The sequence below is a fragment of the Aethalodelphis obliquidens genome, unplaced genomic scaffold, assembly GCF_003676395.1.
Source record: "Aethalodelphis obliquidens isolate GAN/ISIS:26980383/991018 unplaced genomic scaffold, ASM367639v1 scaffold40, whole genome shotgun sequence".
In the NCBI taxonomy this organism is placed as follows: Eukaryota; Metazoa; Chordata; class Mammalia; order Artiodactyla; family Delphinidae; genus Aethalodelphis; species Aethalodelphis obliquidens.
The window spans coordinates 14,807,065-14,822,073 of NW_020837984.1; the positions used below are offsets into that span (position 1 = coordinate 14,807,065).

Below are 15,009 nucleotides of genomic sequence, written 5' to 3' on the forward strand. Positions count from 1 at the left end.
CTTGAGCGGGGGCCTCTTTTGGTGAATTATTTGCCCCAGGCATGTGTCTTATGGCTCCTGTGGTTCTTCTGGCCCCTGTGGTTGGCGTCCAGTACTGCTAGACCCAGCCAGGATTTGCCTGTCACCCACAGGTTTGGCTTGATCAAAAAGCTGTGACTCAAAGTACTGAGGTTGAAAGGCTTCTCAGAACAGGCCAACCACTGTGTTTCCTCGGGTGTTTTTGCTTTTAAAGCAAACACTCTGCCACACCTAGTTTTGATTTCTCCTCTTCTCTATACCTATCCAAGCCCCTCCTCTCCTTTATTTTATTTTGTCCGTGTGGCACGGTTTGTGGGATCTTAGTTCCCCGACCAGGGATCAAACCCATGCCCCCTGCAATGGAAGCGTGGAGTCCTAACCACTGGACCGCCAGGGAATCCCCACCTTCCTCTCCTTTAAAGCCCAGCACAGGTCTAATTCTCCATGGACCTCTGGACTCTCCTCAAGGATTTTCCCCATTGTCAGAAGCACTTGGGAGCTCTCCACACAAGCTAGCTCCTCAATCGTAGATAGACAACCCTTAATTTGCCTACCCATCCCCCTCTTGTAGGGGCACAGCTCCCCCTTTCACCAAAAATGATCACAGACTCCCCCACCCCCACCCCAGTTAGGCCCAGCAGAGCCTTTCTTTTGGGGATTTTGGACTTTGGATCAGGGAGAGTAGAGCAGTCAGTCCTGCTCTAGTGTGGAAGTGAAAGCCATACTTTCAGGTGCATTAGGAGCCAGAATTCCTACCAGAAGGAGATGCTCTGTGCTGAGAGTGAAGCCTCAGGAGAGGTGGAGATGGGTCAGATGGACCCTGGCTGCAGGGGTTCTGAGGCCTAGCCACACCCCAGCTCCACCCCAGGATGGTTGTCCAGCCCTATTTTAATGTCCATGAACCAGTCATTCGTTTGCATTTTGCCTGAGCTGGTTAGAGTTGGGTTTTTGTTACGTGCAATCAAAACAAAAAGCCTACCTAAGGACTTTTCTTGTCTTCCCAAGGACAGTGAATTATAAGGAATTTATATTATAAGGTAACATGACACAGTGGAAAGAACATGCACTTTGGAATAAAATGAAACATTTTTAATGCTGTTTCCAGCAAGATACTTAATCTCAAAGAGACTGTTTAAATTTATAAAAGAAGGGGTGATGGCTAAACTCAAAGAATGATGAGGACTAAATGAGAAAAATGATCAAATGAGAATCTAAATGAAAATGCCTGGGATATAGTAGGCAAACAGGAAATGTTCATTCCCTTCTTTTCTCCTTAAAGGCAGGCTTTCATTCTGTGTCTTTCAGTGTATCTCCATTCTGTGATCAATGAATTAAAAAAATAGGAATTGAATTTTACCACCTGTTAAACTTTTTGGAGAGTAAAGAAGGAAAGAAATATCAAGAAAGCAAGCAATTACAAGCATTAGTTTGAAATGTCAAATACTGCCTTGACACCTGGATCTCTTTTTCCTGTTTTACTATCACCTGAATCTCCCAAAAGGTTTATAATTTTATAATTAGGCCAACATGAGATATAATTTGGAAAAACTAGTGACACTGTGCTTTGAGAAGAGAATAAAAGGGCATGACTGGAATTCTGCCAGGATGATCATCAACATTCTGCCCTAACCAGGGTACTATTAACTTTCCAACACTGTTGGTGTTAAGGCAAGTGCTGCTAACTTCTTAGAGAATTAGGAAAAGGTTGAAACAAACTCTAAAGGTGAGTCCTTCGAGAAGGTATGTGGGCTGTTTTTCTTTTTGTTCCTTCAAAAACTAGCCAGGAATACCACCCAATTTATAATGAAGACTATACACAGCAGCACCAAAAGGGCTATATGTACAAGAAGAGTTTTTCTTCAACAGAATCCACTTGAATGTGTTGAGAAACCGTATCTTAGCTAAGAGTAGTTCACTAAGGAACAGAGCCATCTAAGTGCCTAACTAGTATTTAAAGTTGTCAAAGGGTGGGGATGTGCAAATTTAGCAGCGAAAGACTCTTTTGTTTTGCCTCAAGGGAAAGTGATGGTGGTCAGAGGGGCCAGTTCCAAGGGCTGGTCCAGGGGGGGCCGCTGTTCTTGGTACTCCGCCACATGCCCATTGCGGTGGTGACCATACTCAAACTTGATCCGCAGCTCGCCAATCTTGGATTGGGGAAGAATATCTGGAATCCACTCAATGATGAAAGGTGTTGGCTCCTTTTGATCTGGGGAAGTGTTGCCTGAAGAAAAAAAAAAGAAGAAAAGAAAAAAGACTGATTAGTACAATTCCAAAATAAATTTGAGTCTGGACAGGACTTCCCTGGTGGCACAATGGTTAAGAATCTGCCTGCCAATGCAGGGGACATGGGTTCGAGCCCTGGTCCGGGAAGGTCCCACATGCCGTGGAGCAACTAAGCCCGTGTGCCACAACTACTTAAGCCCTTGTGCCACAAATACTGAAGCCCGTGTGCCTAGAGCCCGTGTTCCGCCACAAGAGAAGCCACCACAACGAGAAGCCCGCGCACTGCAATGAAGAGTAGCCCCCGCTCGCCACAACTACAGAAAGCCCGCGCGTAGCAACAAAGACCCAATGCAGCCAAAAATAAATAAATAAAATTTTTAAAAAATTGAGTCTGGACAGATCTTACCCTGTTCACAAATTTTAAAAGGAAATGAAAAAGAAGTTAAAAAAAAAAAACTATATGAGGAAAAAAAAGGCGCGGGGGGCCAACAAGAAGAATCAAGGGAAGGGAAAAGTGACCACTGCTGTACCTATCCAAAACAAAGTTTCAGGGAACTGTCTGGCATCCTCAAATAAAATAAGACCCAGCTTTTATGAAAATAGGGCCAAAAGAATCACAAGGAGAGCCCAGCCAGACTAAGAGGAAAAGACAGCTGGATGAGGTTAAAAAGGGAGACTATCAAGAAAAGGTCAAGGTTTCAAGGAAACTAGAAAGAAACAGACTTAAAATCTACATGGTTCTAAAACATATTACAAATCCATAGTAACAAAAGAGTGTGGGGCTTCCCTGGTGGCGCAGTGGTTGAGAGTCCGCCTGCCGATGCAGGGGATGCGGGTTCGTGCCCCGATCTGGGAAGATCCCACATGCTGCGGAGCGGCTAGGCCCGTGAGCCATGGCCGCTTAGTCTGCGCGTCCGGAGCCTGTGCTCCGCAGCGGGAGAGGCCACAACAGTGAGAGGCCCGCGTACCATTAAAAAAAAAAAAAAAAAAAAGTATGGTACTGGCATATGTCTACACAGATTAACAGAACAAAACAGAAAGATCCAAAATGGATACAAAAAGAACAGGAATTTAAAATAAGGTAAAAATGGCATTTTCAATTAGTACAAGAAATACAAGTGTTTTTGTTTGTTTGTTTTGCGGTACGCGGGACTCTCACTGCCGTGGCCTCTCTCGCCGCGGAGCACAGGCTCCGGACCCGCAAGCTCAGCAGCCATGGCTCAACGGGCCCAGCCGCTCCGCGGCATGTGGGATCCTCCCGGATCGGGGCATGAACCTGCGTCCCCTGCATCGGCAGGCGGACCCTCAACCACTGCGCCACCAGGGAAACCCACGAGTGTTTCTTATAACAAATGGTGTGCATCAACTACATAATTATCTGGAAGAAAATAAAAGGCAGAATCTTACCTCATAACTTACATCAAGATAAAGTCCAGAAGATCAAAGATTTAAACGTGAAAAACTCAGGTTAAAGAATGCTTTTGAAAAAATGTAAAATACTAGCAGAATTAAAAATAAGCATATGGTATCACCTTCAAAACTATGGAGACAATTAAGCATAGAAAACATAGTCCATTTAGCAAAAAACAGAAGAACAAAACAAGGAGACAGAAGACCAACTCTATCAATTATAATAAAGGGGAAAAACTATTGAAATTGGAGAAAAATCAAAACCAACAATATAATATTGATAAGAGATTCAATAAGAACAAAGTGTCACAAAAAAGTTAAAAGGATGGCAAACATCAGAAAAATGTAAAACAAAAGAAAGCTGGTGTCACTGTTGTAATATTGAACAAAGATGAATTTAGGGCAAATGTTATTTTTACATTGATAAAGTATTGCTATATACTGAATCTACATTCTCCCAAAATTTCTCCCAAATTTTGTATCCTCCCAAGATTCATAAATTGAAAACCTAATCCCTGATGTGATAGTACTTGGAGGTGGGGGCTTTGAGAGGTGATTAGGTCATGAGGGCAGATGAATGAGATGAGTGCCCTTATTTTAGACCCCAGAGACATCCTTGCCCTTTCTGTAATGTGAGGACACAAAGTGAAGACTGCTGATGGCCGTCTTTGAGCCGGGAAGCAGGCCCTCACCAGACATCGAATCTGTTGGTGCCTTTATCTTGGATTTCCCACCCCGCAGAACTGTGAGAAATAAATTTCTGTTGTTTGTAAGCCACCCAGTTTATGGTATTCTGTTATAGCAGCCCAAATGGACTAGACAATATATTTACATTGACATCTGTCAATAACTCTGATGTACCAAAAACATTGCATTACAATACTCAAAGTCTTTTTGCAATATCAGAAGACATTTAGAGAAACGTAACTGTAGTAGGAAATTGTCTCACAACTCTGCTAAGTTGTATAAGTCTTAAAGCTATATAAGACTTTACATTGGATAAATAATAACATCTTTGCTAGCACAAATTAATATCATACATTAGGTTAGTGAGAAAATATTTTTAAATCCCTAAAATAAATAGAAATTGAAAGGCACATCTTCTCAAAATAATAAAAGTAGAAATTTATAGCTAAGAATATAAAAATCAAACCAATTCAACCAACTGGAAGTTTTAAATACAAAGTGTTGGGGACACAGAGAAACTAAACTACGATTAGAGACTATTTAGATATTAATAATAAGAAGAACCTTAAATGTTCTTATTATCAAATATGAATTTTAAAAATTAACTGATAATTTCAAAAGGTATAAAAATTTAAAAATTCCAAAAAAGTGTTAGAAAAAAATTTTAAAGAGTTGGGAGAAATTTTTACAGACAAAAGCATAAAATAGTTCAAAACAGACATTCAGATAAATACAAGAGCCAGTTCCTTGAAAAAGACAAAAAATTCTTGGAGTATATAACTATAGACCTAGGTTTTAAAAGTTATGTGATTATCCTCTATACCAAAAATTATAAAAATGTACACAATTTAAATTTTGGATGAAAACAGGAGAATTTTTTGGGAAAAAAACAATTAAAATTGACTAAAGAAGAGGTAGAGACTGTGAGTACAAATATAAATCAGAAGAAATTAAACAAGTTTTTAGAGAACTGCCTGCAAGTAAAGTTTAGGTCCAAGAGAATAAATTCTTACAAACATTCAAGGAACAGATATTTCCTAAGCTATTTTTTTAAATTAATTTTTATTGGAGTATAGTTGATTTACAATGTTGTGTTAGTTTCTGCTGTACAGCAAAGTGAATCAGTTATACATATACACATATCCACTCTTTTTTAGGTTCTTTTCCCATATAGGTCATTACAGAGAATTGAGTAGAGTTCCCTGTGCTATACAGTAGGTTCTTATTCGTTATCTATTTTATATATAGTAGTGTGTATATGTCAATCCCCAAATCCCAATTTACCCTTCCCCCCAAGATATTTAATTTGGTCCAAAGCTTTCTAAAATCATTTTCTATATAACTATTACAAAACCCCAAAAAAGATAGCCTCCAAAAAAGAAACTGTAGGCAGTTAATACTTATGAATCAATAATAAAAAATCCTAAATAAAGTATTAGCAAATAGACTCTACATAATACATATCAAAATAAAAAAGACCACACAGGATTTATTCCAGAAAGGCAAGATTACTTCAATATTAGACATTTATTCATAAAACTCACATTGTAAATCAATTATACTTAAATAAAATAAATAAATTTCATTGCACTTGGGTCAAAACAGTTCATCTTTTGAGGTTTCTCAAAAGATGGTAAAAAGGTATTTCAAGGGACTTCCCCAGTGGTCCAGTGGTTAAGACTCCCCCTTCCAATGCAGGGATACAGGTTTGATCCCTGGTCGGGGAACTAAGTTCCCACGTGCTGCGGGGTGTGGCCAAAAATTAAAAAAAAAAAAAGGTATTTCAAAAAATTAAATTCTAGGGAGTTCCCTGGTGGTCTAGTGGTTAGGATTCGGTGCTTTCACTGCTGTGGCCCAGGTCTGATCTCTGGTTGGGGAACTCCCGCAAGCCATGTGGTGAGGCCAAAAAATAATACATAAATAAATAAAAATAATTTAAAAAACAACTACATTAAAAAAAATCAATTCTATTTCCTAATAAAAATACTTAATAAACCAAGAATATGATATGCTGTTATAATAAAAAATTTTATCTGAAATCAATAACCAATAGTTCATTATTTAATAGTGAAACACAGAGCAGCTTTTCCCAGAAAAATTCTATGAAATGCTAATGGTATTCCCCTGAAAAGTGTTGACCGGTCAAATAAACTGGGGAAAACTTAAGTTAAATGAAGTTCAACGGTATTTTAATTTCAGGATCTTTTTAATATGCAAATTTATAGGATGAGTTACTAAGAGGGATACATTATATTCTAAGACACTTCTCCCTACTGCCTCCCTACTCCAGTTGTAACATTATCTGCAATCTGAGTATATCATACAACCAGGGAAGTTCTCATGTGGCAAAGTTTCTTTTCCCAGCAAAAAAGTTATTACAAAATTGACTGAACAAGGTTCAGGGAGTCTTAGAATCAAGGGTCTTAGAATCAAAGAAATACAGTATGTAGCATTTCTCAAACTTATCAGATCATGGAACACTTTTTTCACAGCATACTTATCACTATCTCTTCTTCAAGACAGAGTTGGAAAATGCTATGCTGGAGGAGTTTTTACTATAGTAAAAATGATAGTTTTACTATAGTAAAATGAAAATCTCAACTGCTAGCTTTACTATTATTCATTGTTGCTCTTGAAGTTGTAGCTAATTTAACAAGAAAAAAACAATGAGATATAAACATTTGATAGGAAACAAAATTATCATTATTTTTCAAGTGATATAATTGATTTCCCAGAAACAACAGGTAAACAACTATCATCGCTACTAGGAACTCATTAAGGAGGGCAATTTGATAGTAATTATATCAAAATCAAGAGCTTTCCATACACTGGCAGTAACAAGTTAAACACATGATAAATATCTTATTCCCAAGAGCAGCCAAAAATATATTTCACAAGAATTTGACAAAATAATTATAAATTCTAAATTTCTTGGTGACACAGTTCACTGCCCTGACAGTGCTTATAGCCTAGTCAGTGGAAAGACAGGTGAGTGTTGGATGGCTAGGAGTGAAGGCTCTGGAGTCCAAAACTGCCTGGAGTTGAGGACCAGCTCTACCACTTTACTAGCTGTGTGACTCTGGACAGGTTACTGCACCTATCTTCACCTCAGTTTATTCATCTGTAAATGGGGATCACAGAATCTACCTCTGAGTGGGCTGATGAGCATTAAATGGATTAATCTAGGTAAAGAACTTAAAATAACAGCTGGCACAGAGTAGGTGCTCATTAAGTGCTACTTGTTATAGTTGTCATTATTATTATTAAATTATTATACCCAAGTTAAAAATAGACAAAGAAAAAGCAATTCATCAAATACAAATGACTAATATGAAAATTTACTCTCATTAACATTTGAGGGTAATGCAAATTAAAAGAATGATAGAACATTTTTTGGCTATCAAATCAATAAAGATTAAAAAAAGACACTCTTGGGGACTTCCCTGGTGATGCAGTGGTTAAGAATCCGCCTGCCAATGCAAGGGACATGGGTTCGATCCCTGGTCCGGGAAGATCCCACATGCCACGGAGCAACTAAGCCCGTGCACCACAACTACTGAGCCCACATGCCACAACTACTGAAGCCCGCGCACCTAGAGCCCATGCTCCACAACAAGAGAAGTCACCGCAATGATAAGCCCATGCACCGCAATGAAGGGTAGCCCCCTGCAATGAAGAATAGCCCCCTGCTTGCCACAACTAGAGAAAGCACATGGGCAGCAATGAAGACCCAACACAGCCAAAAGTAAAAAATAAAAAAATAAAAAAGAGAAACTCTTTCATGCATGGCTAGCAGGAGTAAACTGCAGAAATATTACAATCTTTCTGGAGGGCAGTGTGACAAAAACAGTCAAAAGTCCTAAAAATGTACATAATCTTTGACCCTCCAGTTTAACTTTTAAGAATTTACCCGAAAGAATATCCTAAATAAATTAGGAAATAATTAAGGTTATAAAAGGTTTGTCTAAAAGGAAGTTAATTATAAAAGGAAGCATTGTTCATAATAGCAAAAAGTTTGAAACAACTTAAATTCAGGATTGACTAGAGTGAGATAACTTAATGAATGAACTTTATGAAGCTGTTTAAAAATGTTGTATTCACAATAGCCAAAAGGTTGAAGCAATCCAAGTATCCAAACAGATGAATGGATACACAAAATGTAGTAGATACATATAATGAAATATTGTTCAGCCTTAGAAAGGAAAGAAAATTTGTCACATGCTACAACGTGGATGAACCTTGAAGAGATTATGCTAAGTGAAATAAGCCAGTCACAAAAGGACGAAGATTGTATGATTCTAATTTGAGTCGTCAAATTCATACAGACAGAAAGTAGAATGGCAACCAGGTCTGGGGGGAGGCAGGAATGCAGAGTTAGTATTTGATGGGTAGTTTCAGTTGAGAAAGATGAAAAAGTTCTGGAGATGGATGGTGGTGATGGTTGCACAACAATGCAAAAGTACTTAATGCCAGAAAACCTTATGCTTAAAATGTTAAGTTTTATATTACATGTTTTATAATAATAAAAAAAGTTTAAAAAATAATGTTGAAGACAGACATGGAAAGCTGTTCATGATATATTTTTAAGTGAAAAAAGCTGCTAAGATATGATCCCATGTTTTAGAAACTCTTTTTCTTTTCTTTTCTTTTTTAAATTTATTTATTTGTTTGTTTTTAGTTTTGGCTGCGTTGGGTCTTTGTTGCTGTGCATAGGCTTTCTCTAGTTGAGCGGTGAGTGGGGGCTACTCTTCGTTGAGGTGCGCAGGCTTCTCATTGCAGTGGCTTCTCTTGTTGCAGAGCACAGGCTCTAGGCACGCAGGCTTCAGCAGCTGTGGCACGCGGGCTCAGCAGTTGTGGCTTGCGGGCTCTAGAGCGCAGGCTCAGTAGTTGTGGTGCACAGGCTCAGTTGCTCTGCAGCATGTGGGATCTTCCCGGGCCAGGGCTCAATCCCGTGTCCCTTGCATTGGCAGGCAGATTCTTAACCACTGTGCCACCAGGAAAGCCCCTAGAAACCCTTTTCATGCACAGAAAAAAAAGTCTGAAAGGGTATACACCAAAATCTTAATGATGATGTCATCTATAGTGGGTGGGATTACAGGTGGTTTTTATTTTTCTCCTCCTTTATGCTCTATAATGAAATCTGTGATTTCTGTATAATGAACAGGTATTACTTCTCTAATTTTATTTTTTTAAAAATAAATTTATTTATTTTTGGCTGTGTTGGGTCTTCGTTGCTGTGCACGGGCTTTCTCTAGTTGCGGCGAGCGGGGGCTACTCTTCATTGCTGCGCGTGGGCTTCCTCTAGTTGCCGCGAGCTGGGGCTACTCTTCGTTGCGGTGCATGGGCTTCTCATAGCGGTGGCTTCTCTTGTTGCGGAGCACGGGCTCTAGGTGTGCAGGCTTCAGTAGTTGTGGCACATGGCCTCAATAGTTGTGGTTTGCGGGTTCTAGAGCTCAGGCTCAGTAGTTGTGGCGCATGGGCTTAGCTGCTCTGTGGCATGTGGCATCTTCCAGGCCAGGGCTTGAACCCATGTCCCTTGCATTGGCAGGCAGATTCTTAACCACTGTGCCACCAGGGAAGCCCTCTAATTTTATTTTTAAAGTACTGGCTCAGATGAAACAAAACAACTTATCCCATGACTGCCTTTACAAAATGTGTGAATGTGTCTTCTTTGTTCAAGGTCAAGCCCCAAAGTTGAGGACAGCGTAATACACACAGGTGACCCTCAAAGGAAGGTGTGCTATTGAAACCACCAATTTACTTACCAACTTTGAGAAAAGTTTTTAGTTCCAAGGGTCGCAGCACTGGTTGCTTTTCTATACGACCATAGGTTTCTGCTATGCTCTCAACTTCTACTTTAGGGCATTTAAACAGCTCGTAAGTCCCGTCCCGGTTCTGGATAAAACTCCGGGTGATTTCCAAAGGCATCTGCATATGGAGACAATACCAAGAAAGGTGAGAAAGGAAAAACTTTCAAAGTAGACAAACATTGGATGACAACAGATTTTATTCATTCTTTTCTAAGTACACTCAAATTAACTAAAATTTCCCCTTGTATTTTCAAGTAAATTTTGTCAACAGTTCTGCCTTTCCTTTTCTCTCTCTAACTTTCATTTGAACCCTTACCAAACCATACTGAACTGAACGCCTAATACCTTCATGGCTACCTGACTGCTACTGGCACAGACCTGCTCTAAAATCAGTTTTATTCCCTCCCCTACTGCTCTGCTGGCAGCAATCTTCTCCTAAAAACCCTACCAACAGCACCTATAGCTGACCTCACATCCTGTGTGCTTCCACCATCCTTGAGACTAAGCCAGAGCTTGAACTGAATTTTGCCTTTGCCACTAAACAGCAGGCTGAGCTTCTCATAGCCTGTTTCTCACCTGCAAAATACTGTTAATACCAGTGCATGGTTGTGAGATTGAATGGGGTGATACAGGTAAGTAACGTGCAACACAGAAGCTCCACGACTTGACTTTGCTCTGGGGCTGCTGCAGTGCCTCCCTGAACCCCGCCCTTTTCAGGCTAGAAGCCGTTTCTGCGACATCCTCCATTTAAAGAAGTTCCTCAAGTGTGAACATAGGCCTTTCCTAAAGTTCCCATGTAAGTTCTATAGTTACCAAACAATTTATTTTTCTGAACGTAACAGTGCCTTGCAGTTCAGCTAATCTTAATGTATTAAATCACATGATGCTGAGTTTTCCACACTATTCCGTTATCATAGGAAGGGAAAATCCTCACATTTTTAGGATCTGCTTGAAAAAAATGTCTAATATTGCCCCTGTGAGAAAGGACACAAACTACTTAAGAATCATTTCTCTAGTGAGAGCTAAACTGCAGTTTGGAGAGGAACACTGAATTGTGCTGGACCCACGGACTTCACAAATAGTATATCATCTCAAATTATATATATACTTTCTAGCTGCTTGCCAGTTAACCTAGGGCTCACCATGGCTAGTAGGGGATCATTATTTAATTTACAAGAAAGAGCATCCCTGTTTTCTGATCCCAAAGGCAAAGAAAAAAGGATACTCCAATTTAAGATACATCCTCAAGCTACAGGGAATACCTATTAAAATCAGAGTTGGAACAATAAAGCCATGAATATTTCTGAATAATCTCTTAGTATGAAAAAAAGGAGTACTCTTTGGTGTCCATGACTCAAGGAGCTGGTGCAAACATACTTCCCGCACTTGCTTCCCTCTCTTCCCCTCTCTGCCCTCCCACTATTGTAGAAATAAACTCTTACCTCTGGGGTATCTAAGATTTGTTTAACTTGCAGGATATTCGTGATATGCCAGGTATACTTGGAAAAGGTTCCCAGTGGCAAAGCATCTTTGCGAACAAAAGCTTCAAGGTAAAAAGGGGGTAAAATTAGACTATCGAAAAATAACATGCTCTTTCACTGAATTTGTTATCCAGTTTCTGGAGAGTTCAGTGAAGTGATATTCCTGCCTTATAGAATCTCAGTCCTCTAAAAAAGGTATTTTATACACACACACACACACACACACACACACACACACACACACACGTTTTGGGTTGGCCAAAATGTTTGTTCGTTTTTTTCCATAAGATGGCTCTAGTATTGCTTAGTGGTCTTTTTTTTGTGGTACACGGGCCTCTCACTGCTGCAGCCTCTCCTTTTGCGGAGCACAGGCTCCAGACGCGCAGGCTCAGCAGCCATGGCCCACGGGCCCAGCCGCTTTGCGGCACGTGGGATCCTCCCGGACTGGGGCATGAACCCGCGTCCCCTGCATTGGCAGGCGGACTCTCAACCACTGCGCCACCAGGGAAGCCCTGCTTAGTGGTCTTTAACTTCATTTGAAACAATCTTGTTAGATTGTATTGTGACAACTGTCATATCAGTTGCATTTAAAAAAAACTTATCAAAATTGGTGAATTTCTGTGTATCCATTTTAATATTGAAGATGGAAGAAAAAAAGCAACATTTTCTTTATATTATGTTTTATTATTTCAAGAAAGGTAAACATGCAACTGAAACACAAAAAAAGATTTGTGCAGTGTATGGAGAAGGTGCTGTGACTGATCGAACATGTCAAAAGTGGTTTGCGAAGTTTTGTGCTGGAGATCTCTTGCTGGACGATGCTCCACAGTTGGGTAGACCAGTTGAAGTTGATAGCGATCAAATTGAGACATTAATTGAGAACAATCAACATTATACCACGCGGGAGATAGTCGACATACTCAAAATATCTAAATTAAGCGTTGAAAATCATTTGCAGCAGCTTGGTTATGTTAATTGCTTTGATGTTTGGGTTCCACATAAGTTAAGTGAAAAAAACCTTCTTGACTGTATTTCCTCATGCAATTCTCTACTGAAACGTAATGAAAATGTTCTGTTTTTAAAACAAATTGTGATGGGTGATGAGAAGTGGGTAGTGTACAATAATGTGGAACGGAAGAGATCATGGGGCAAGTGAAATGAACCACCACCAACGACACCAAAGGCCAGTCTTCATCCAAAGAAGGTGACGTTGTGTATGTGAGGGAATTGGAAGGGAGTCCTCTATTATGAACTCCTTCTGGAAAACCAGACAATTAATTCCAACAAGTACTGCTCCCAATTAGACCAACTGAAAGCAGCACTCAGTGAAAAGTGTCTGAAATTAGTCAACAGAAAACGCTTCATCTTCCATCAGGATAACGCAAGACCGCATGTTTCTTTGATGACCAGGCAAAAACTGTTAGAGCTTGGCTGGGAAGTTTTGACTCATCTGCCGTATTCACCAGACGTTGCACCTTCGGGTTTCCATTTATTTCGGTCTTTACAGAATTCTCTTAATGGAAAAAATTTCAATTCCCTGGAAGACTGTAAAAGACACCTAGAACAGTTCTTTGCTCAAAAAGGTAAAAATTTTGGGAAGATGTGGGATTATGAAGTTGCCTGAAAAATGGCAGAAGGTAGTGGAACAAAAGGGTGAATATATTGTTCAATAAAGTTCTTGGTGAAAATGAAAAATGTGTCTTTTATTTTTATTTTAAAAACGAAGGAACTTTTTGGCCAACCCAATATATACATTTTTTGGCCGTGCTGTGCAGCTTGAGGGATCTTAGTTACCCCACCAGGGATCGAACCTAGCCCCGGCAGTGAAAGTGCTGAGTCCTAACCACTGGACCGCCAGGGAATTCCCTAAAAAAGGAATTCTAGAAGCAAATCTATAATAGAGTTTTGGCAGAAATGTGATGAATCAAATGATAAGGATTTCTGCTATAAAAAGTCTCTGATGCTTCTTTTGAGATACTACTGATTTTTGACATCTTGGCAACTTGTTTGTTTGGTAAGTCTACACACAGAGGACTCTATTATAAAACAGCCTCTTACAACTTTAGATAAGTCAGAGGTCAAATCATAGTCCTTAAAATAACTACATAGAGTTTAAGCCTGCTCACGTGGTTGCCAATCTATTGCCCTGCCTCCCAGATTATAAAGGGGTTCCACTGAAGGACCCAAAAAGATGTAAGCAATGGGTTAAAATTAATGTATTAGGCCTAAAATGGTTTGTTTTTGTTTTTGTTTTGGCTGCACTACTCAGCATGCGGGATCTTAGTTCCCCGACCAGGGATCGAACCCATGCCCCTTCAGTGGAAGTGTGGAGTCCTAACCACTGGACTGCTAGGAAATTCCAGGCCTAAAGTTTAAACTGGAAGCATCAACACTGTCTCAAGGGACTTCCCTGGTGGCACAGTGGTTAAGAATCCACCTGCCAATGCAGGGGACACGGGTTCGAACCCTAGTCCAGGAAGATCTCACATGCTGCGGAGCAACCAAGCCCGTGCACCACAACTACTGAACCTGTGCTCTAGACCTTGTGAGCCACAACTATTGAGCCCATGTGTCACAATTAATGAAGCCCACGCGCCTAGGGCCCATGCTCGGCAACAAGAGAAGCCACCAGCCCCTGCTCGCCGCAACTAGAGAAAGCCCGTGTGCAGCAACGAAGACCCAACATAGTCAAAAAAAAAAAAAAGATAAATTTATTTAAAAAACAAATTCTGTCTCAAAAGTCAGATAGATAAGATAAGGTGTAAAGACAGAGATTTTTATGGCCCTAAACAGAGAGATTCACAGCTTGTACTATTAAAAGACAGAATTAAACATCAGTCCTGGGAATTCCCTGGAGGTTCCGTGGTTAGGTCTCTGAGCTTCCACTGCAGGGGCACAGGTTCGATCCCTGGTCAAAAACTAAGATCCCGCATGCTGAATGGCTCAGCCAAAAAACAAACAAACAGAAACACTTCAGTCCCTATTACATCATCAAATAACAATTTACTGAAGAAATAGCTCTGATTTCTAGCTGTAGATACTCTTGGGCTATTTGTCCCTGAGCAATCTTTTCCTTCTCCTTTTCTCTCCCTTATTTCCTTATACTACCAAATAAGTATCTTGAGATCTCTAGTAGAAAGATATTATATAAAACCAAGAAATAAGTATCAGAATACTGTAATTATAAAATGTTCCAAGCCTGAGAATCACTCTAAAAATAAAATCTCCCTTCATCATAAATGGGGAATCATGAAAAACAAGTTTTAGTTTTTGACACATACTGTAATATGCTTCCAAGAAGCCAGCCCAAACAACAATTGGAGACTGCAATGCTTTTGTTGAAATTGGTTCATATCTAGAAAATATCCAACTTCTTGGTG

At 39.8% G+C, this 15,009-nt stretch overlaps 1 protein-coding gene across 3 annotated transcripts in view; it reads right to left on the reverse strand.

Annotated features, from left to right (window-relative positions):
• Positions 1-1,092: 1,092 nt before the first annotated feature.
• Positions 1,093-15,009, reverse strand: part of CUNH2orf42 (chromosome unknown C2orf42 homolog) — a 42,540-nt gene continuing 28,623 nt past the window's right edge. For all 3 annotated transcript variants that reach the window (XM_027131929.1, XM_027131930.1, XM_027131928.1), the window contains 3 exons: positions 11,591-11,691; positions 10,104-10,266; positions 1,093-2,239 (listed from right to left, as the gene is read on the reverse strand). In XM_027131929.1, the coding sequence (XP_026987730.1) occupies positions 2,031-2,239; positions 10,104-10,266; positions 11,591-11,691 (473 nt within the window). In that variant the 3' untranslated portion in view covers positions 1,093-2,030. The remainder of the gene's footprint in view (positions 2,240-10,103; positions 10,267-11,590; positions 11,692-15,009) is intronic.